General features: G+C 40.2%; 3 protein-coding genes across 3 annotated transcripts; 2 read left to right on the forward strand and 1 right to left on the reverse strand.

The window, feature by feature from the left end:
* Positions 1-1,652: 1,652 nt before the first annotated feature.
* Positions 1,653-22,512, reverse strand: LOC143212557 (uncharacterized). The gene is made up of 10 exons (XM_076431467.1): positions 22,393-22,512; positions 21,091-21,131; positions 20,242-20,444; positions 19,364-19,535; positions 19,134-19,283; positions 18,902-19,053; positions 17,456-17,656; positions 3,157-3,349; positions 2,720-2,960; positions 1,653-2,404 (listed from the first exon to the last, which is right to left on the reverse strand). Exons 1-10 carry the CDS (start codon positions 22,416-22,418, stop codon positions 1,963-1,965), a joined length of 1,821 nt encoding a protein of 606 aa, XP_076287582.1. The 5' UTR covers positions 22,419-22,512; the 3' UTR covers positions 1,653-1,962.
* On the forward strand, positions 4,320-12,436 carry LOC143212611 (uncharacterized). The gene is made up of 5 exons (XM_076431571.1): positions 4,320-6,527; positions 7,071-7,331; positions 7,395-7,521; positions 7,594-7,752; positions 9,600-12,436. The coding sequence occupies exons 1-5, from the start codon at positions 5,079-5,081 to the stop codon at positions 9,719-9,721; spliced, it is 2,118 nt and encodes a 705-aa protein (XP_076287686.1). The 5' UTR covers positions 4,320-5,078; the 3' UTR covers positions 9,722-12,436.
* Positions 14,219-19,314, forward strand: LOC143212616 (circadian clock-controlled protein daywake). The gene is made up of 4 exons (XM_076431578.1): positions 14,219-14,391; positions 16,324-16,704; positions 16,900-17,049; positions 17,512-19,314. Exons 1-4 carry the CDS (start codon positions 14,328-14,330, stop codon positions 17,658-17,660), a joined length of 744 nt encoding a protein of 247 aa, XP_076287693.1. The 5' UTR covers positions 14,219-14,327; the 3' UTR covers positions 17,661-19,314.
* Positions 22,513-23,511: the final 999 nt, after the last annotated feature.

Here is a 23,511-nt window from a genome sequence, read left to right on the forward strand (position 1 = left end):
ATCGTGACACAAGAATAACAATTACTAGACTGCGGATTTCCATGCATTTATCAAAAAATTATAACCGAGAGAAATATACATATAAAACAGTGAAAAATTGTAAAAATCTAAGAATATTGTTTTCAACGTAAAAAGACGATTAAGGGATAAATTGAATTTTTTTATTTCGCACAAAGATCCGCAGTCCGATAATTACTAATTGTTGTGTTGAGAATAACGCTGAGTTGTGTTTCGACGTATTATTCGGAACACGCGGAAGCCGGCATTGTGATAGAGAAAGTTTTTCATTATCTTTGCGTAATACGGTCGAAGTTAAATAATCTAATGAGCAGTGATAATTTTTATAGGTGCTCTAAATTGTTTAACACGCTAACAACTTTGTGCACCGCTGCTAGGAGCTACTTTATCTGTTTACAGGCTCTTCGACCAGAGCCAATAGAAGCAAAAAAGGAAGCTGGCGGTTGTATATCATTGCGCGTAATATCCAAAGTTGCCGCAAGAATCCTTTCAATTTCTCATCGCAGTTCGCTAACATTTCTGCGCCGTCTCTTTCACAAGATCGTCATTACTCCGCCAGTAAAAGATACTGCGAGATTACCCGGCGCTCATCTCGGCAAATAATAGCAGATTATTGCTTCGGTTTCAACTAATCCTACCATCTGCAATTCAAATCCACCGAGCGTTCGTACTTTGCATTTGCACAACACGCGCGTTTCGACAGTATATAGTTTAATTATTTTGTTAATCTTCTCACTGTTTCAATCGCACCTACCCATTTTTTTCATTAATCCATAAAATCCGCAATCTAGTCAGTTTACGTGAATAATTTTCAAACTAACAATTCTTCTAATTATTTACGAATGAGAGGAGACCAATTTCAGATATGTTTCTGTTGGTAACGCAGTCCGATTTCTTTGTCACGCCATCTTTGCATGATAAAGCAGTCGAAAGGCAATGCAGGAAAATGTTAGTTAAACAATTTTCAAAAGTGAAGAAATTTACATCGTAACTAAGTAAATAAAAGTGCAACTAAGGAAGATAAATATTAACTAGATATTATAGATAGAACTAGATTAACTAAAATATTAACTTTCTCTCACAGAAATGAACAAGTTGCATTCACCGTTAATTTTACTTATATTCTTGTGAGTAATTGTTAGACTAAAGAATAAAAATTCTGTGCGTTTCACCCAGACCCAGAAAGTTTATTCTTTTTTTACATTAACTTTATTAAGTTGAAAATAGTACATTCAATGTTTATATTTAAACATTGAATTAATAAATAACTCGATTCAGTAGTACGAAGCAATTTCTGGACATTATTTGCAGAGAGATTAAACACTGATGTCAGTCATTTCCCAAAGTGAATAATTACCGGTGTGTCTTCAAGCAGCATAATCGTTCAAGGACATTAAGCTGCGCCTACAGATCGGTTTCCCGACTTGCACGTCTCGTAGCGTGGTTAGCTGCGTCGAGGAGTACTCGTTTGTGCAACTAATTCTATAAAATTACCCTGCACAAGCAGTTACAGAGCCTGTGTACTTAGAAACAGATATATAATACGTTAATTATTTAACGTTACGAAAAATGGCTATTTCTATTGCATCTTCAGAAACAAATTGCGAAACCGTGAAGAATTTTCAGTAGAATCGCGAATTTCATTTGACTGACTTTATTCTTACAAGAGAAATAATACAAAAGAAAATATACACCTTACATATTCATTAAGTATATGCAAATGTTTTGCATACACCTCGTAAAATTATGTTGTACTCTAAAATACATACTCTACGAATACCTTTTAATACTTGTGAATAGACTCCGGATAGTTATGCGAAATGAAAAGTTTGTGCTAAATGTAAATTTATATTTTTTAACAATAATTTCAAATTGCACACACTCACTTTTCCGATGAACGCATAAAATCCGGAGTCTACTTGAGAGTCATTTACAAACTTGTTTTCAGGGCGGTAGCAATACGTCTTCAGGAAACTCCGAGAAAATGGTGTTCGTGAATTCTTTGATCAGCTCGCCGATTTTCTCTTCAAGTTTCGGCTTGACCTCCGCGACCACGGTTCTCCAGTTCTCGTTCAGGAAAAGATTCATGGCTCCGGAAAGCGTCTCGTCACCGTCGAACAAATTATCCAAGTGCATGGACGCGTGATCCATTTCGAAGTCCACGTAAATGTCACCGACTCGTTGATGAATCAGTCCTGTCTCCTGGTCCCGGTAACGCTCCATCTGGAGAGTAATGATGGCGTCAATGTCCGTGAAGTTGCCATGCCCCACGCCGTTCCCTGTGATCGGTAGCATCATTATCCTGCCGTTCAGAATATAATTCGCGATCATACTGAGTCGCGGAATGTGGAACTTCAGTCTCATTCGATTTTTATCCAAATCAACCCTGGTGAAAAAAAATTTCTTTACACATACACAGACAAACTGGTCTCCTTTTTCTGATTAAATTGATACCAAACACGATATAATTATGATCACAGTTACTTGCGTAGCTTCATGTTTCGGACTTCACAGTTACGGCAGAGGTACACGAATTTTTCACCTCGTTTGTCGCGCGAGTAATTGTAATCGTAACTGTATCGTGTTTGGTGTCATTGTAATTAGAAAAACGAGACCAACACTATGGTAAAAGTTTCACGAAAGAGAATTAAAAATTAGAAAAGAGTGTTTTATGTAATTTATATATAAAATATGAACGTACTTGACGCTTTTCGGTGTAATATTGGTGCCTTCGAAGATGGAAATGTTTGTATATTTCGCGTGGACGTAGATTGGTCCGGACGATTGATTGATTTCTATCTCTGATAAACGTAATGGTTCACAGGGAGGTATTCGGAGAGCCTCGATACCATCTTTCAAATACGGTTTCAACAAATTGATGCTCTGTTTCACGCAATCGTTTATGTTCGGATCACTTCGGTGACATATTTTCAGAAATGGCGCTGGAATTTGGAAGAAAAACACATTTGATCCATGTCAATGTGCAAATGTTCGTCAAAAATATTTTTTAAAACGTAAATCGACTTCGAACATTTCACAACAACGATATCTCGTTGTTCGGCGTTAAAATTGTTAAAAAGTAATTATTTCACAAAAGGCTCACTATAATATAATTTGTTGAAAAAGTGCACCACTTACGAATTTCCAGAAGCGGCAAGCCATTGCACAGATAACTAGTCGCAAAGAATATTATCAAGCACTCGTAGATTCGCATTGTTACCGCGACGAGGTTCGACCACAAAATAATTCGGGATCGCGTGCCATAGAGAATTGAGAACGTGCCATCGATCGACAATGTGCTGACACTGTCATTTCTAATGTCATTCACTTCCTTTTTCGGGTCACGCGAATTGCTTCGCGCAAACATTATTACGCTCCCTATACTTATGTTAATATGGTCAACAGTAGTTATAAGAGACGCTGATTAATTCAATTTCAACGATTACTGTCATTGTCAGAATAAATTCCTCTACGCCAAGGACAGTCCAACGATATACAGAAATTACGTTCAATAAATATTTTTTAGTTCAGTTGTGGTATAAAAAACATTTTTTTTCACCCGAAATATCAATTATTAATATTCAATTTTGCATTGAAACAATCAATTTCGACAATCTACGGTAAAGGTACCAGTTACAAGCAAAGCAAACTTTTTAGAAATTAATAAAAATACCATGAAGTATCTAGTATTAATTTATTTTTTAAAATAAAATTGATGTTTCCCCTTCGTATATGCAGGGTGTCTTAGCTGAAGAAGGCCACCTAAATATCTCCTCTGAAAACAAAAGACTGAAAAAATAACCGGACAAAAAGAATTGTTCTTCTATGATATTCCTCCTTCGACACCGTTTAAATTATGCCAGAAATAATTTTTTTGTGCCATTAAAAATAAAGGAGATATTTAGGTGGCCTGCTTCAGCTGAGACACACTGTAAATCAAAAGTATTACAGTAATTTTAGTGGTAAGATATAGAAAAGTTAAGAAAATGCTAAGAAACTGTGATACATACACCAGAGGAAATAATGTGTTTTATAAAATAAAATCTAGTTTTCAGTGGTAGTAGCCTTTGTAGATCTGAAACAAATAAAAATAAACTCTGTCGAATTTTATATTTTGGCATTTTTTGAAAATTTTCAGTAGCCATAAATTATTAACACACATCCTTTAAACCGAAATAAAATTCTACTTTGGTTCTGTTAATGTACAGCTATCGGAGAACAAGTGAACATTTTTCTCCTTTTTTTAGAAAGTCACGAGCTACAAAAAAGTTCACTGAAACCGACAAATAAATCGTAGGACAAGGTTTTAACAAACGTTCAATATTTGCGAGTTTTCATTAGCAGCGTTTAATGTTACACGCCCATCGAGCTTATCGGCGCGGGAATCTGTCGTGCATTTAAATCTGGTAATCAGGCATACCGCGGTGACAACGATGTACATTTAAGACCACGTGATTACGTAACCGAGACCACCATGACGCCGTTCTGATCGCAGCTTTGGGCGACGAACGGATGGAGTTTTTCCACTTAAGGTCGGGGAAGGACCTTGCCCTCTATAATAGCTTAACGGGAGCAGGACTTAGGGGAGCGATGAGTGCGACCACGAGAAAAGGAAGAACGATGTCCACCTAGAAAGATCGCCTAGTTAACATGTGTCAAGAATGACTGGTCCATGGCCCAGATCAGATGCCCTTCCACGATCGTATAAAAACCTCGAGCGGACGCATCGTCCACTTGCACTCGAGAATGCCACACCGTTGCACGGAGGTCCGCAAACAATCTTGATTACAAAAATCGTCGTCGATCTTCTGATAATGGACTGATACCCTGGCGGAGGAGCAAACTGTTCGCTTGGAAAGAAGAGTGTTGATGTGCGTGGCCCTATTCTGTTTCCTGTTGATCCTGATTGTGACGACCATTGTGATTCTGCTGGTGCTGAAGCCGATCTACATCTTGGAGATCAGAGCCGTAGAATGAATCTTGTGGCGAGGCTCTGAGTTCGAGGAACACCGATCGATTCAAAGCTACAAGATTATCATTCTGTGAAAGATCAGCGAAAGATGTCGAAGATTGTAGGTATCATACTCTTATCACTATGTCTAACAACATCGACGAATGGCCAGGGCTCGCTGTTGGCGATGTCCCAGGATCTCTGGTCGAAACTGTTATCAGGTGGGATCGCGAAGGCAGGTAAGCTAGATCCTCTGAAGGTGCCAGTGATCAAAGTGGACCAATCGGAAGGAGACACCAGCTACAGGATCATCCTGCGGAACGTGGAGATCACTGGGCTGAACGAATCAACGTTGGACAGTATCCACATCGCTAAAGGAAGATTGAAGTCGAACTTGAGCGAGTTGGAAGCTGGATACGTGAGCTACAGCGATCTGAGAGACTTAGACGCGATCAGATATCGGTTCCACACTTTGATGAAAGAGCCGAAGCTTCAGAATGAAAGCTTCGAGGCGATAGTCTCTGCCACGAACCAGGAGAGCAAGTTCAAGGCTGCTTCGCGCGAGCAGGAAAGTCGTTTCGAGCGATTGAGACAGTACGATCCTTTCCTGATGAAGATCCAGGCTGATCAGATGAGGGAGCCGGCTGATCGACGCCAGAAGGAGCAGAAATCATCGCAGGAGTCGAACTACGGAGGTTTCAACATGGAGGGCGCCAGGGTTCTCTCCAGACCGGAGATCGCTCGGATGGTTCTCACGCCGAAGTACCCGGCGGACGTTCAGATGGTGTACGCCTTGAATTCTGGAATGAACTCGAGACTAGCTGGGATGAACTATCAATCTAAACAGGAACCTAGTAGTGCTGGCTATCGGGAGGCTAGTCGATCCAGCAACGCAAGGGAACGTTTCGGTGATAGAAGGGACCCGGAACGTTACGAGGACGTTCAGTCCCAAAGTAGCTTTGGAGGCAGAAAGGACCAAGAACGTTACGAGAACGTTCAGTCTCAAAGTAGTTTTGGAACCAGAAGGGACCAAGAACGTTACGAGGACGTTCAGTCCCAGAGTAGGGAGGGCTTTGGGGGCAGAAGGGGCCAAGAACGTTATGAGGACGTTCAGTCCCAGAGTAGGGAAGGCTTTGGGGGCAGAAGGGGCCAAGAACGTTACGAGGACGTTCAGTCCCAGAGTAGAGAGGACTTTGGAGGCAGAAGGGGCCAAGAACGTTACGAGGACGTTCAGTCCCAGAGTAGGGAGGGCTTTGGGGGCAGAAGGGGCCAAGAACGTTACGAGGACGTTCAATCTCAGAGGAGCTTTGGCGGCAAGTACGAAGATGTCCAAACAGCAGCATCTGAGAACTTCGAGAGCAAAGCCACAGGACAGGCGATACTTCCTGGAGCAGCTGCCAGGGAACCAGTCTACCAAGAACGCCTGGAGAAACAGCCTGGTTACATTGATATCGTTTACGCCGATGGAAGCAGCAATGGTGGCATGAAGCGATTTGGGAATAGGAGGATCGAGTCGAAAGAGAACGCTAGGGTCTACGGCGTCAAAGAGATTCCCAAGGTATAGTTCACCAAATGTTGTGCAAGATTTTTAAAAATTACCATTGATAGGAACTGCATGGAAAAAGGGACTTTTCAAACATTTTCTGTTTGAGCCCCTGATGAAAATTTAAAATATGCGTCTGACAGATCTATTTGTAGATCTGTTTGTTGTACAGAGTGTCCCAAAATGTTCGAGTAACTTGTTGCGTTCATGTTAGTCTTTTACCCTTCAGGTGGGATCTCCTAAGCGCGTCTGGACGCAGCTTTTTGCGATCCTGGGGCCTCTTATGCTTCCATTCGTCACAATTGCAAACTTGTGCGTCCATATAGTAGGAAGTTACTAGGAATGGAGTATGGATCGCCAAACGCTGCGTCTTAGGAGATTCCGTCTTTAGGAGATCCCACCTTTAGGCAGGGCCCGCTAGATAGCCTTACTGACAGGTCCTCTAGCGTAGACCTTTTCCTCCTCTCTCCATTTTCCGCCGAGTTCGTTTAGGAAAATGATTCTTCTTCAATGTCACTCAAAATCGAACGTTTCATATGAACCTAACTGTTTGTGCAGGACCTTCTGGAGAAGAAGAAGATGGTGGGCTACAACTGCAGCGACGGTGAGCCTCTCACGAAGAGGAACGAGAAGATCAAGGCAGCCATAGAAGGGAAGAGTCTGAAAGACCTGAGCAGATACGCGAAGAACTATCAGGAGCAGCAAGGATTCTTCGAGGAAGGAATGCAATTGATCTACCACTATGGCGGAATGAACAAATCCGAAGAGAGTCTTCCAGGATCGCGACAGAAACGCGCCCACAAAGAGAACGCCACTGATGTGATTATCATTCATCATCCTCCTTGATTAACCATCAGCATGACTAACATTTTCTGTTCCCAGGACGACGTGATGCATGTCATTTTGAAAATACGTGTACCGAATCTTCGCATCAAGTCCGATTACCAGCTGACCGGTAAGGTAGGCACCGAACTGGTGAGCGGAAACGGACGAGTTAATGGAAACTTCAGTGAGCGATGCTTTCAGTTGACGAGGTTTCGAACTTGAACAAGTATCATTAACAATATGTGATTATTTTTAGGTGAACTGGTGGGTGACTTCACCATAGAGCTGAAGAGGGTTAAGGATCAAGATATGCTGATCGTGCGAGCAGCCAGGAGCAAGTTGAAGGCGAAGGACCAGAAAGTTGACTTCCAGGGGATGGACGAGAAAGGCCCGGTGAAGTCGATTCTCAGCCACGGTAAGCCCATTTTCTTTTTATCGCAAAATCGCGGACAAAGGAACCCGGAAGACTAATATGCGATACCAGAAAAACGATACGCAAGAGACTAGCTGTTTCACCGTGTAATTTCCGATAGATTTACTATCGTTGAACAAAAAGCCTCAGCGGCGGACTGTTCACTTTTGGGGCCTTAGACTGAAGTACCAAAAATGTTTGTATAATTTATTTTTATAGTTGAAGTTCTCTTAATTACCATTTCGTTGAATAATCATCAGACATTTACTCAATCTCTTGTTTCCAACATTTATTCAAATTATGTAGTACATGTGTATGTATATTTAATTTTATCTAATCGAAATAAGAGACAATCAAGTCAAGCTGGAAGCTTGTATTCTTTGATTACCATTTTGTTGAAGACAAGTAAGTGTCCGGTGATCAAACACGCAGAGCTTCTTGCTTGTATCGACAAGCGGGAAATGTATTGGTGAATAAAAAAATATGTATTCGGTGAGTCGGAGAGCCTACAAGCCGAATGCGAATGGGCGACAATACAGCCGGTTCGTGGCATTATGTAAAACTCTTTCGTCTGTTTTTGTTGCGTCATTGTGCCGGTGTTCTTCCGTAATTAGTAAACGGCAAAGGAAAACGATAGAAAAGGGGAATTTAGCTCGAGGAAAGCGTTGGTTAGTCGATCAGAAAGTTCTGTCGACGCGGATGGATCGATATTCCGTTGACTCGATTATGCACGGTGCGACTTGAAAAGGAGAAAACATTTTTATTCCATCCAGAACAGATTGTTTATTGTACACAGAGTACCATTCAATGGTAAAGATAAATAGGCTAGTATTCGTTATGAGAAACAGAAGCAGCTTAATTTTTAATAAGACGACGATCTGTCTTTTTGGTTGAAATTTTTCCAAAGCACCGTGTGTCGTTTAAACGGTCGAACAACGTGTCGCATAATTACATAAACTACAGGGAGAGCCTGCCGGATCGAAAATTACTTTCTTTCGGCGTTCGAGCCCGTTCGAAGTCCGATTTTCCCGTTAGCGACGCTCGACCCGTCTCTCCGCGCGTTGAAGTCTCCAATCGCGCGAACAGTTCTCGAATATAAACTACGGAATTCGTCTGGAGCCGTTTAAATGAATTCGTGACATTGATCATGCCGAAATCTACGACTCCAATTAGCACTGCGTGAGGAATTATTCGACATAATTTCTTTGGGAGTATATTATTTAAAATTGGCTACTTTGGATGTATGTAAACCTAAAACTGGTTGCAAATACTTTTCGGATAAATTATTTTTCGTCTCTGGTTGCAATGATTAATTTTTACACATATCTATTGGGTTGGCAAGAAAGTAATTTCGGTAGTTTAAGGTGAACTGAAACCCAATTTTTCTATTCAAGCAATGAACTTTAATCAGTGGGATATTTTACATTTTATTCGATGATCTATTCCCATTTTTCTGGTAGCTTTATAATTTCGCGCTCGTAGAACTGTAAAATGTTCCCGAAATTGGGTTTCTTGCCAATCCAATAGATTCTAGGATCTAAAAGAGCTCTTCCTGAGGCCGCTGAATCATGCTCCTCGCTGCTCTCGAAAAGACTGCCGTGAAAATCGGGTCGATCGGTATGGTTTCCACATGAGAAATTTAACGTTTCATGCGTTACGACTGAGCATATTCCACGCAAACAGGAAACAAAGGAGGAAAGTAAAAGTGGCCGGGCCACCGGGTGTATCGACGCCGATCGATGATTGCGAACGAAGTAAAAGTGTCCACTTTCTGCGGCGTTCCATTACACCCCCACGGTCTTTGATATTAATTCGCTTAACAGTGTGTTCACGTTGACTTTCGTCCGCAGGCCTGATGGCTGCAGAAGCGGTCGCCGCCATGCTCGCCGATGATCTAGCGACCAAAGCGCTCAACGAGAAATCGGCCGATGCGATGATCTACAGGATGTACAAAAACCTGCCGGTTAATTGACAGACGTTCTTCTGAAAACGAAACTTACAATCGGATTTTTCGTCAAGGAACAATATACTCGAACAGTAACACAATTCGCTAACAATCTCGGCGAAATCAGTATTTAACGATTTTTCAATAAGTTAACCCTTTGCACTCGAAAATTAAACATTTCTTCCTTGATAGAATAATTCCATTCTATACGATCTTTTGAATTTTATGGATATGAAATTGTTAAATGTTTAGATGCCAAAATATTTAATAATTAGACGGCGGATCTCCGTGCAAAATAAAAATGTTCCGCATTGATTGTGAGAAGCAGGAACAAAATAAAAATTGATCTCATCCCTTATAACGACTTTGTCACATTAAAAACAACATTACGATATTCCGAAATTTTTCTAATCCCATTTTATATTTCACTCAACCAATTTCTTCATAACTGCATAAAGATCCGCAGTCTATTAATAATGTTTAGAATATCTTGAATAATGGTAGCAATTTCTAGTGGAGACTCGAGTGTTAAGGTTGAACTTCGTTTAGACATTTAATACTCTGATTATTTAAATTAATATTTATCTGTTGATACGTTAACCAACGCATGTTATACATTTACTCATTCATAACTATTTATGTTCTTCAACGTCGCGAGCAGTGTCGCCATTAGGTGCGCGCATCGTGTCACGTGACGAAGGGCGGAGTGGGAGACGATTTGAGTCTCAATTCGGTGACACTGGCCACGTGATCGAGAGAAGACTATAGCCATCGGAGACAGTCGTTAACCAGTCAATTAATTTATATTACGTAGTTAAGCATACAGGTTTATTTACAATCGCACATGTTCTACAATGTAAACGTAATTCTAAGTGATTTATGTAGTTTAAAGTAGCATCGTTTATGCCATCGAGCCGCATTTATGTTCTCCCGCTAATCGAGCGAGGCGAATGTGTTCGTTAGAAGTTACGGATCGTATTCTCGGATCGAGGCACGCGTTCGCGTTGCTCCGATTACCTACAGAGGAGGCTATATGTAACTATATATTCGATTTAGAAACAAGTTTCCACTCGTTACGTGTAGTTTACAGCACACGCGTCACACATTTGCAGAACCAGTCGGGATCCGTCGGATTTTACATAATCGCATTTGGGAAATTCAACGAGTTGCACCACTAACGACAGCGTTAGGTGATAGGGAAAGTAGTTGTTAGTGTATCAGATGCGGACGAACTCGGAGACTGGATTGACTTATTACTAGACGCTAGAACTGCGGATCTTTGTGCAAAATCATAATTAGTATCGATGCTCAAATCTTATAAATTTCTTGTTTGAAGTTACTGCCATGAGTGCATTAAATCCGCAGTTCACTTATTACGATAAATGTTTAGCATTCCAATGCAATATTCAATGTAATCGTATTACGTAATACTAGAACTACAGGTACCCAGATATTTAATTATTAATTTCTATTTAATGATCGTAGTTTAAGTAAATATATTCCATAATGATATTTTATATTCTATTAATAATAAATTGTAATGTACAATATTAATAATATATGTTTGATCAATTATTAGGAGTGCAAATAAGTTCTTTCCACCTTTTTTGTTTACATAAAATCTAATAAAAACTTGTCTGGTAACTCCCAGTCTTTCTGCCAATTATTCTTGCGTCTTTGTCGGATTTTCATTGAGCAATTCCTCTAACTCACCGTCATCGAACTTTCTCGGTGCCATTTCGGGACCATTTCAGTAGCTTCAACAGCTGATTTCCTAAGCTGGAATGCAAAGAGTAAGCAGCGAGGCAAATGATGCTACTCGCACGCCAGATTGCTTGAAATTGTTGCACAGGACTGGAAACTCTTACAAGGGAAGGACCCCAAGTGAGACGATGGTATATGGATCCCTAATGATGTCTGCAAAATATTAGATGTAGTTACTCAATAGTTTTCAAGATATAAACAATTAAACTTTCATACCTTGTTGATATACCATGAAGTGTAAGCAGGTTGCGTGAAAGTTCAATTGTTTATATTTTTAAAACTATTGAATAATTACTAGACTGCGGATCTTTATGCAAAATAATTAATAATTTTGCATTGATTGCAAGACACAGGAGTCAAATAAAAATTTCATTCTTCTTTTAATTATCTTATTAAGGTGCAACTAGTACATTGGTGGCCTTAAATCTTTTCAACACCTCCACTGTTTTAAATTGTACGTACCCATTCTTGTCGTAAATACATAAAATCCGCAGTCTAGTAATTACACCTAATATTTTGCAGACATCATTAGGGATCCATATACTATCATCTCACAAAAGATTATCAAAATCGAAGTCGGACACTTGGGATCCTTCCTTTGTTAGAGCACTCATAACGATTCTTCGTAAAACTAGAAGAACGCTATTTTCAAAAAAAGGGGAAGGAACTTTTTTGCACACCTAATAGCTGTACAGATTAATTCGTAGCCCCTTCTTCGTGAATTTATATGAAGCAATTTAACAAAACATTAGACGAATTTAAAATTGAAAACCTGTTTTCAATGTGAAAAGACTATTAAGGGATGTAATAAATTTTTATTTAATTCCTGCTTCCCACAATCGATGCAGAATATTTTTATTTTGCATAAAGATCCGCAATCTCTAATGATGACTGTGGCTGCCACGAATTAGACTGTACGCAATATTTATTATTAAAAGTACGCTGTCGACGCATCGGCGAATTAAGGAATAAATTGTTACAAAGTACAGTAAACAAACAATTTTTTCTGTTTGCGACTTTCCACGAAACAATAATACCGCGTGAGTCACGGATGTCGATGACCCAAATGCGGCTCCGTCGAAACATTGCAAAACTATCCGAACAGGGTAATCAAATTATCCTGCTGAAATTCTCCGCTGAAAAGTGGCGATCGGAGAAGCTGTGGAGTTACGTACGCACGGGGATTAGTTTTCATTATCGTCTTCGAAGATGTCGCGACTGTTCGACAGGAAACGACGGCCAGAATTTCCGCGAAGGACACGAAGGCTATTAGATTAATGGCGAATCATTGTCATTCATTATCATCCCAGCGGTCACGAAGAAATTACAACGCGAGGATCGTCATTAAAGCAACGGCGAACGAGTCACCGACTGATGGAACAACAAATCGTCGCTGACCCGAGTGAACGAGACATTGAAATCGATCGCATAAATCGATTCTTACCTAACGCGAATAAAATGGCTCTTCTAATCATTTTCAGGTATTTACCGAGTCCAATCTTGTTAAATGTTCTTCCGAGTAAACTTGTTTTTCATTCGAGTAACGTAATTGTTCTTCTTAGAAGTCTGTGATCACACGTGCGTGGTCCAATTAAAGGTGTGGAACTTCGCAATGCCTTGCTGCATCGCTGTGCTTCTTTTATACTTCTACTCCGGACTAAAAACAAACGGGTTGAATCACAATATAAAAATTACATACAAGAATCTATTTATTTTTTTCTTATTTTAAGTTAATTTTATTAAAGTTTATTTTACATATTTTTAGAAAGTGGCTCTTGCGCATTGTAATCGATGCAAACAATTTTTATTACCTACGGGTGCATCTTTACAATTTAAATGTTCATAAATTTAGCGTCTTCCGTTTTTGTAGGTGCTGCAGTTCTAGTGTTAAAGAACTTCTGAAAATTGATTCTACCAATAAAAGAGAATACCGAGATTGCACAAAACCGATCAAAGGTCAGCCCGAAACTTTTACTTCGCCTCTGACATAATAGCTAATTAAAAATGCAGAAACGCGTGGATGCAATAAAGATTCGTTCGAGGTGTTAATCCTCCGAGTGCGCCAGAAACACGCTTTTTTCAAGTCAATTCTTTAAGTTTAATATTTCGACAAATTTCAGTGACAAACTTTCAAGACAAGATCGAGAATATTATTCATATAGTACCATATTTTTGGGACAGCCTGTATAGTTCAATGCGTTATACTGAAATTCGACGTCTAGTGATGGGTTTTATCTCCGTGGAAAGAATTGTTTCAAAGGAAAAAGTTGCTTGAAATGACCTCACGGATCACACCCTTTTCAAGACAGTACCCTATTTTGGAACAGCCTGTATAGTTCAAGGGGTTATACTGAAATTCGACGTCTAGTGATGGGTTTAACTCCGTGGAAAAAATTGTTTCAAAGGAAAAAGTTGCTTGAAATGGCCTCAGGGATTACACCCTTTTCAAGGCAGTACCCTATTTTGAAACAGCCTGTATAGTTCAAGAGGTTAAGCTGAGAAATAATTTTGGCGAGGAAAATGGGTTTGCGGTCCACGACCACGCCGTAAACATCGTTAGGAAAACTTCGAGGAAGGATAAAATCCTGACCTACGGTTCGATAGTTCTGCGCAACGGGGTAGAATTATGGACTAGGAGTATTGTGAATGTGTGGTAGCAAGTGGTGGGCTGGCTACGGCCCTGACTGAGTTAAAAGGAGGCATTCTACCGTGATAAATTCACCATCTAGCGGGTAGTGGGGAGGTATACACGCGGAGAAAGTGGTCTTAGTTTATATATACCCAGCGAGGAGGGCCATCGCACGCATTTTCAATATTCCTCCCAGTAATTGCGATATTACGTTTACGTGGCTCCTCAAGTACCAACAGGATGATGATGTTCGTCGGGCTGTTCCTGATTGCTGCCTGGACAGAGGTTGCCGTTGCTGAACTTCGTGAGTACCGCATCCACTTTCCGATATCCTCAGCAACGTGTTGTACTTCATTTTCGCTCCTTCCATTCACAGCACGTACAACAAAAAATGTAATCACAGTAATTTATTTACCGTTTTATGTGCGTCACTGCAGACTTAATGACCAATTATATTTAAATCTCTAGTTTCTTTTTGGCAGGTTTGTTATGCACAGATTGTGTAGCAATGTCTGAAGTATAAGAAAGTGAACAATTGTGTTATTTGGGCAATTAAATTAGTTACACCTTTTTTATTATTTTTATTTCGATCAGTGAGGATGCATCCACTTAACTCCAATGTATCAAATATAAAAAAGTGAACAATACAGTAACGCTTTGTTATTCGGGCAATTAAATTAGTTATACCTATTTTATCATTTTTATTTCGACCAGTGAGGATGCATCCACTTAACTCCAATGTCTCAAATATAAATAGTGAACAATACACTAACGCTTTGTTATTCGGGCAATTAAATTTGTTTTAATTTCTCTATTATTTTTACCAAGCCAACTAGGAGGATGCATTTACGTCACTGGTACCGTTATGAATAACATTGCAATTGCGCAGCGCAATATTGAAACTTATATAAACAATTTCAATAATGTTGCACCTGAGAGGATTTCCATTGTTATGAGGCAATCACATTTTCATTTTAATCTGAGATATCAGCCCGTCCGGTACAAAAATGGTACAAGGACGCCGCTGAACACAGACAACGAAGTAATTAACGATCACAGTCTACAGCCGACAGAATTTCCTGTCTAGCGCGAAATAACAAAGGAAGATGTTGCTTAGGACCAATTCAGGAATCATCTAGGATTCTCGATACTTTTCGGGACACCCTGTAGAAGTTGTATACATAGAAGTGCATCTCCCAGTCGTAATCTATCATTACGGGCTCGTTTCTGGTTCCGCTGGTGCGTCATCAAACGTTACTCTGTTTTTATCGATCGTTTAGAAATTCGGGTCGATCGGGTGAGCTCTCCTTTCACGAGGTCCGATATAATCGATCGGCCCGCGAGATCGAGTCTGCTCGTTTCTAGCTATCAGCGATCTATCAATCACTTACGCGGGGAGCGGAATCCCGATCCTTTCTCGCCACGTGGTTTTCCTTCGGATCCACCGTCGGATCGCCTCCCGGATCACCGAGAATTCGCCTTTACGGTCGATGGGAAAAAAGCCCGTCGACGGCCCGAAGCTGCTCGACTCGTAATTTCACTTTCTACAAGCGTGTGTATACACTTTCGATTTTAGGCTCGGCGTCGAGCGCCCGGCAAAAACGCGCTCACCGTCACTTCTCACTTCTTAGTCAGCGGTTAGGTGTCCGCTGCCGTTCAATCACCCGTCGTTTCAACACAGTACGTTGACTTTTAACTTTTGCTGCCTCGGGAAGAATGTAGACATCGCGCTAACGTGTTTAATACAGTGGTACAAGTACTAAAAAAAACTCTTACGCATTAAACATATCGAACCACACGTTCGAGAATTTTTTCCGATTTTTTGGACGCAAACTCCGGTTGCGGGAAACCAATTTTTTCGTATTTTTAGCTAGGCTGCGTCATTCATTTTTTGCAACCAGAGTGCGCAACTGAAGAATCGGAAAAAATTTCCGAATATGTGGTTCGACGTGCTGAATGTGTCAGATTTTCTTCGGAATTTTTAGACGCTATTAAATGGGGAAAATGGCGTGGAAACTGCATTTTCATTTTATCCCTTCTAGCTACCCTGACAGGTCAGGTATAGGGCTGAAACTTGGTTAGAAAGGTTTCTTTCTTGGTTAGCTATCGATTTGACCAACGACGTTCAAACTACGTCTCTAAAAAACATCTTTAAAACGTCTCCAAGAAGACGTCTTCAAGTTTGCGATAGATGATCCCTGAATTTTCAACGTTGTTCTCTGATTTATGTCGCCAGCGCCAGGAGTGCAGGCCTGTCCCCGAACAAATGATCTCGCACAATACGACAGATGTGTGCTGAAGCAACTGAATGCGATCACACCGTACCTAGCCAAGGGGATACCGTCTTTGAAGCTCCCTGCGCTGGACCCTTTGTTTCTTCCGTCGCTCACAGTCGACCGAAATCTGGAGGCGTTGAAGATCAAGGCTAACATGAGCCAAATACGCGTGTACGGCGCGACCAATTTTCTCATCGATGAGCTGAAGGCGAACCCTAACGATCTCTCGGTGGCCATCAAAGTTCAGCTGCCGCACATCCACGTGAACGGTGATTACGACGTGCAAGGGAGGCTGCTGCTGCTCCCGTTGAATGGAGCTGGCAATTTCAGAGGAAACTTCAGTAAGTATATCGTCAGACAATTCTTCATTATAACATAAAATACTATAAATTTAATTTTAATTTTAAAGGTGTATTTATTCAGATGTTAAAACCCCGCTGTCTCTGGGCTATTAATTAATTGTCTGTGCTCATATTTTCCTTATTGAGATGTGCGTAAGTTTGCAGAATTTATATTTTACAATTTTAATTTGTCAGCCAACACGGAAGTGCAAGTGAGCGCCCAAGGCAGAGAGGTGACCGACAAAAATGGCGTCCAAAGGCTCGAAATCGATAAACTTCTGACAAAAATTCGCGTCGGTGACGGAAACATTAAACTAAGAGCTCCTCCCACGCACAGCGTACCCGGTAAGTATCTAGCAACTTTTCTAACTTCTGATCTTCTTCGTGAAACGTTTACCATCCTGTTCCCCTCGTTTTCGACCAAACACGATACAGTTACGATCATAATTACTCGCACAGCAAGCGGAGTTGAGAATTCGTTTATCTCTACCGTAAATGTGAATTCTTGTTTGGTGTAATTTTAATCAGAAAACAATACGAATACAATGGTGAAAGTTTAGCTTCTATGGTTCTCTAATTAATGTTTTGGCATCAACCATACATTATAAACTATTACCTATCTTTATGCATTTATGGCTTCTGATAATTTTCAAAAAATTTTGATATATTTCAGATTTACAAAGGCTACTCTACCACTGAAAATAAAATTTCTTAACAATCGTCTCGAAAAATTGCAAATTGCATAAACTACCGTACTATTTTCCTTGCCGACGTGTTCATTCGTACTGAAACTTTCGAATGTTCCAGCTGAGGCGGCCGCGACATTCTTCAACGCAAATCCTCGGCTGGTTCTGGACATCGCCAGTCCGATTATCGAGGACACTGCAGGGACTGTGAGCAGAGCGCTGGCTGCCAGAGCGTTGGGTGTCCTCACCAAGACAGAACTGCTCCCCTAGTTCACGATTATTCGGCTTTGTTATTCGGTTCGATGGCAGAAATCCTCTGCAGCTGCGATGATTGTACTCGAGGCGAAATCGATTGACCGTTGTAGGTTTCTTCCCTGACCGGACCAGGGACGAATCCGCACTCACGTTGATTGTTAAGTTTGACATATTGTCAAAACGTTCGGCAAAATATTGTGTACTCTTCCCGTTCTTTGTTTCATCCAACTATTTGCCGAACTAAGTGATAGACGATTTATTTGCAACGCTATTTTCATCATTAGCCAATTCACATTTTGAGTATACAGTATTTCCTAGAATTTCCCAGCATTTTTTCATTTGTCATCCAACCGACAGATGATAAATGTTACGTTGCCGATTATAAAGGATAGAGAGATAGGAGGAAACGAAATAATGAGCATAGTGAATAGCTGTTGGAAGATCTTGACTGGACAATTTATTCTGCCTCTGCTAATTGTAAAAGGAAAGAGTAACAATATGAAACGACACTTTGTTGCAATCTTACGACACCTATTGTAATTACGTAAAAGTTATTTTCGAAATTATAGTAAATTATAGTGAATATTGGAGCCTTCGACTCCGTTGTCGATGCGTGCATATAGGGTGTCCCAAAAATCGAGGAATTACTAGGTTTTTGGGGCAACCTGTATTTGTGATTATATGTGATTCGTAAGTGATGGATGTACGAGTAATTATTTATTAATTATTTCGTTTAACTGTTATTTCATATTCATTACTTGTACATTGTATGTGTAGCGCGTCGAATAAACGACGTAAATAAATTCATCGAATTTCATCGTCGACGAAACTCAACTTCCATGGCGAAAGACGCTTTAAATCATTTATTAACATCGAAATTTCTCCGTAAAATCGTTTTTACCGTACACAGAGCGTCCCAAAAATGTACTTGATAGAGGTCATTCCTGAGGTCATTTGAAGTAACTGTTTCCTTTGCGAAAATGTCCAATAACCAATCGGAGTGCGATTACAGCGAACATTGACGTCGACGTCGGCCGAGCTTCTGATTGGTCTTCGTTTTTTGTTAATAACTCCTTAGCAAAGCTCCAAATGACCACAGGAATCACTCCTGCCAAGGAAGTACATTTTTGATAAACTATTTCCCCCAAATGAGGGATATTTCAATGCGACAGGGTGAATAAATGTGTGTAGTGACCAATAATTTTATTGAATTGATAAACTAAATGCACGATGCGGTGTTATGTCTAACGGCGTTAATCTTCTGGGAACAATTCTTTGTAGGTGAAAGATTTAGTGATCTTGTTAGCGACGTTCGTGAAGAGTTCGGCCAATGAGGTCTCCAGCACCGGTCTTATTTCGTCTAACAGTATCCCATTGTTTTGGTTCAGGAGCTCGTTGCTAGCGGTACCTGATGTGAACAATGAAAAACATTGACAACAAAAGCAAAAAGATAGCGAGCTGCAAAATATTAAAAAATTAAGAAAGTACTTAGAATCGAGTCTTCGCGGAAAAGATTGCTCAAGTGTAAATTCGCTTTGCCGATATTGATTTTGATCTTCATCCTGTCGAAAGTCAGATACGTCTCTCCGTCTCTCAACACCTTGCGTGCTTTCAATACAACGTCGGAGTTGTAGTCGTCTTGAAAAATATAGTTGCATAAATAACGCGAGTGAAATGTGTTATTAAATTATTAGGTGTTATTCTTCATTAAATTTTACCAAACGTTCCTGACAGGTCTCCTTCGCCAGCTAATCGTAGCAGAAGAATCCTCGCGTTGATCTGATACTTGCCCTGAAAGGTTAACCTTTCGAAAGATATCTTGAAGGTAAACTTCACGTTTTCTACGTCGACCTTCAGGTCGTGAACTTTGAACGTGGAAGGACCTGCCACCTGTTTTCATTGGTAACGCAAAGAATTCAATTTTAAACAGTCTGTTAGTCTAACTAGACTGCGGACCTTCATGCGGAATAAAAATGTTCTGCATTGATTGTGGGAAGCAGGAATAACATGAACATTGATTTCATCCCTTAACGATTTTCTTACATTAAAAGCGACATTATAAAATTCTTGAATTTTTTAAAGATGCGCAGTCTAATGATGACTATTGTACCTTTGTTCAAAATGTAGTCAAAGTGCGGATCTTTATGCATTTATGAAGAAATTGATTGGGTGAAACATAAAACAATAATAGAATTAAAAAACTTAAGAACGCTGTAACGTTGTTTTTCATGTAACAATGTCATCAAAGGATGAAATCAATTTTTATTTTCTTCCTACTTCCCACAATCAATGCGGAATATTTTTATTTTGCATAAAGATCCGCAGTCTAGTGATAATTGACGTTTTATTTAAACATCAAATTGTTATTATTTCAGTAGCATCGTGAAACATGAAAAGCTAGTTCATCTTTATTGTGATTGTACAGGGTGGACCAATAATTTTGACCACCTGGAATATCTTTTATAATAACATGAAGAAATGATTCATATGACCTTCGTATGACTTTGTTGTATTATTTTTTTTTATCAAAGACAAACCAATGTTTGCAATTACCTAATATTTTCTATTATTAAATAAATATTGTGCATGCATTCACCTTCAGATCCGTGAGGTTCACATCGAGTCGCGCTCCAGCTGGTCCTCGCAAGAGTCGAATCGACTTCAAGTGCAAAGGTTCAATACCGGGCGCATCAAGTTCTGGGATCCCAACTGCCAATTTATCACGAAGCTGGTCGATAGAATTGGTAACGCATTTGTTGATATCTGGGTCGCTCTTCTTGCACGGCTTTATGTATGGCGCTGTAATCCGTGGCCCAAGAAAATTTGTCAAAAATAAATATTCCAATAAAATGAAAATCCCAATCTTGTATGGGAGACAAACATTCAATTTTCCATTTAAAAGAGGTTCTTTTGGAAGAGATTGTTGTCCTGTATCGCCGATAAAAAGTGGTCAATCGAGTTCGAGCAGTAACTTGTCAACAACCGTATACTCGTCGTCCCTTGGGTGTAATTAGGGTGTCGCCGATTCGCGACCATGACTGTACACTGAATTCAAGGTCGGTGCAGTTACTGTTCAGGTCTTACGCAGAATGCTGGATTTTGCAACGATTGATTAATATGTGTGTGGCATGAACAGTTTTTTTCTCGTGTATCAACGACGGTTGGCTGAAATTTCGAAAGCATCAACGTGTCTGTGGCAGGGACTGACGAGTCTCTGGCAGCCTTTCAAATCGACAAACAGGAACGAGAGGACTTCTTCGCTTTAACCAAAATCTTATTTCCCTCAAATCTATCCATAGATTACCAAACCAGCACTTTAAGTAAGATTAAAATATTCCTTTCCCCCATTGTTAAAATGGAATTATTTAATTTCGCGTGGTTCAATTTCTTGGAGTAGAAATATTTTATTTTTGACTCACGGAGTGACATGATTTTAGATACTCACGTAACTTGCCGGAAACTGCACAGAACAGAGCCGCCGTCAAGCTGGAACGGAAGAGAAACGGTATCAAGTTCACTTTCATTTAATTGCTACTTCATTAGTTATTCTCTAACTTCGTGATCACGAGTCGGTTAATATTGAAAGTGACACTTTCACGGTCAGCTAATAATCAAGTTCCCCGACATGTGTAAATGCCACCGTAACATTGAAGTAAATGCGTTACGTTAATGTACTTCGGCGAAGATAAAGGTGTTAAGAATTGGTTAAATATTGAAGTCGATGAATCTCATTCCGAGATGGTTACGACACCAATACAGAAATAAAGTGGTCCTTGTTTCTAAACGACGATTACACGATTTCGTTGTGTACTTTTATATTCGTATTATTTTCGCATAAAGAATTTTATTAAAAAATATTAATTATTGTTGAATACGAAGAGACGATATTACGGGCGCTTTAAGCAACTGTTTGCGCGTCGCAAGTAATAAAAGAAAATCCTACTCTCTTCACTGTTGAATGCTTAATTTATGGTAGACGAAAAAAGGATGCAACTCGACCTAAGTGTACTGTTGCACTACCGATGCGTTCTCTAACCGCAGCATGCCGCACCTGCGGTTTGTGAAACTTCTTCCGCGTTTTATAACCATCTGTATTAAATCTTCAAACATTTATCACCCTCCAATTCGGAGAAATGTGTACACAAATAGGTCCGGAGTCTATTCATAAAATAATTATCTTCCGTGCTCAAGATTTATGCAAACAATCGATTAATATTTAAACCAGTAATTAGTCACTATCTTATCAATGTCGTGTTGTAAATGACGTCGTTCAATTAGCACCAAAGACAACTATCAACTAATTAATTCTAGCCAACGTAGCATTTTTTATTTAACAAATCCGATAATTTGTATTAACTAGTTCCAGTTTTGCATCGAGTCTCAAGTTATATCTTGTTATTTTGTAGTTTCCTTTAGTATCACGGAATAGTGTGTCTAGACAGCGGATTTTCTGCTTTTATGATCAAAACGAGTAGCTGTAATTTAAGACAATGAAACATTAGAGTCAATATTAAGAAGGAAAATGAATTTCTATTTCACTCCACATTGTAGTAAGTTAAAGATCCACTGTCTAGTGATCACCAAGCCACCAACGCGACGAGGAGAAATGAACAAAGTGAACTGTCTTCTTCTTCTAGGAAGAAAGTCAATCTTTTGCGAATGAAACTACGGTTCGTTCAACATTGTTCGTTCGCATGAACATCCACAGTGTAGCGATCACTCGAAGACGAAGAGATCTCTGTCGTACCATACGCGAGCAAGAAGAGCGTACATCGCGGCGGATCCGGAGGTTCTTTGCGACTAAGTTGACCGAAAGACGGGGATGATATGTTAACCCGCAATCCCCCGATCGTGCAGCAAGGATTGCTTTATCGCATTCGGCATGTTGATTACCTCGTGCCACTTGTCGGTCATTGGTCCAGCCCCGGGTCGCTGGTTACTTGTAGGAGAAGTTGACGGTGTGGAGAACGGTGCGACTTGCGAATCGCTGTCGAATTGGCTGCGTTTCGCTACGTTTTACCCGCCTTCCCTCGTGATTTTTCCCGCGCTCCACGGTCTAGCATTTCGGCTGGCATTTCGTAGAGAACGTGACCGAACAGCTGCACAAATCCTGCTGGACTCATTACGGGGGAAAGCGTTAATCAGCTGCGAGAAATTTCACGTGCGTATTCAATATCACACGTTTTAACCTTGCCTCCGAGTCATATTCATTTGATCAAGTTGTTTTTCTTTTGCGTTATTCGTATTGGGTCACTGCAAAAGTTTACAGGCTGTCCCAAAATTGTTGTACTTGATAGAGGTGATTCCTGAGGTGATTCGAAGTAACTTTTTCCTTTGCGAAAATGTTCTCCGTGGCTTCGTTCAGGAGTTATTAATGGAAAACGCGGACCAATCACAACGCAACTGCGAAAGGCCCCGCTGAGCGGACGGACCCCGGCTCGACCAATGCCAGCGCCATGCTCAGCGGGACCTCCCGCAGCCGCGCTCTTATTGTGTTGTATTTCTTATGTTTCTCATTGATAACTCCTGAACGAAGCCGCGCAGAACATTTTCGCAAAGGTAAAAATGACTTCAAATCACCTCAGGAATGATCTCTGCCAAGGAAGTACATTTTAGGTTCTTTTCATTGCGTTTTCGTCATGAAAATAATTGTATCACGCGAGCGCAAGACGAATTTGTATTTACGTCTTTTCCACGTGAGAAAATGATCGAAGTATTTTGACAGGTGTTTGCACGTGCTCCTAGAGGGAATAAGTGAATGGAAAAGTGACCATTTATTGGGAAAGAAAAAACTGAATGATGCAACGACGAATGTTTCACAAGGTACGCACTTATTTTCCGCAGAAAAACCGAAAGATTGAGAGGG

Source organism: Lasioglossum baleicum, chromosome 10 (genome assembly GCF_051020765.1).
Source record: "Lasioglossum baleicum chromosome 10, iyLasBale1, whole genome shotgun sequence".
Classification (NCBI taxonomy): Eukaryota; Metazoa; Arthropoda; class Insecta; order Hymenoptera; family Halictidae; genus Lasioglossum; species Lasioglossum baleicum.

Excerpts from the sequence above, each read along its gene's own strand:
- LOC143212611 (XM_076431571.1), top strand. The coding sequence starts at position 5,079 with ATGTCGAAGATTGTAGGTATCATACTCTTATCACTATGTCTAACAACA. Across the intron at positions 7,332-7,394 it reads ACAAAGAGAACGCCACTGAT|GACGACGTGATGCATGTCAT; the intron begins GTGATTATCATT and ends TTCTGTTCCCAG. Across the intron at positions 7,753-9,599 it reads GAAGTCGATTCTCAGCCACG|GCCTGATGGCTGCAGAAGCG; the intron begins GTAAGCCCATTT and ends TTTCGTCCGCAG.
- LOC143212616 (XM_076431578.1), top strand. The coding sequence starts at position 14,328 with ATGATGATGTTCGTCGGGCTGTTCCTGATTGCTGCCTGGACAGAGGTT. Across the intron at positions 14,392-16,323 it reads GGTTGCCGTTGCTGAACTTC|CGCCAGGAGTGCAGGCCTGT; the intron begins GTGAGTACCGCA and ends TTATGTCGCCAG. Across the intron at positions 17,050-17,511 it reads TCCCACGCACAGCGTACCCG|CTGAGGCGGCCGCGACATTC; the intron begins GTAAGTATCTAG and ends CGAATGTTCCAG.
- LOC143212557 (XM_076431467.1), bottom strand. The coding sequence starts at position 22,418 with ATGTACGCTCTTCTTGCTCGCGTATG. Across the intron at positions 17,657-18,901 it reads AAGAATTGTTCCCAGAAGAT|GGGAGCAGTTCTGTCTTGGT; the intron begins TAACGCCGTTAG and ends ATCGTGAACTAG. Across the intron at positions 2,405-2,719 it reads ATTACACCGAAAAGCGTCAA|GGTTGATTTGGATAAAAATC; the intron begins GTACGTTCATAT and ends TTTTTTCACCAG.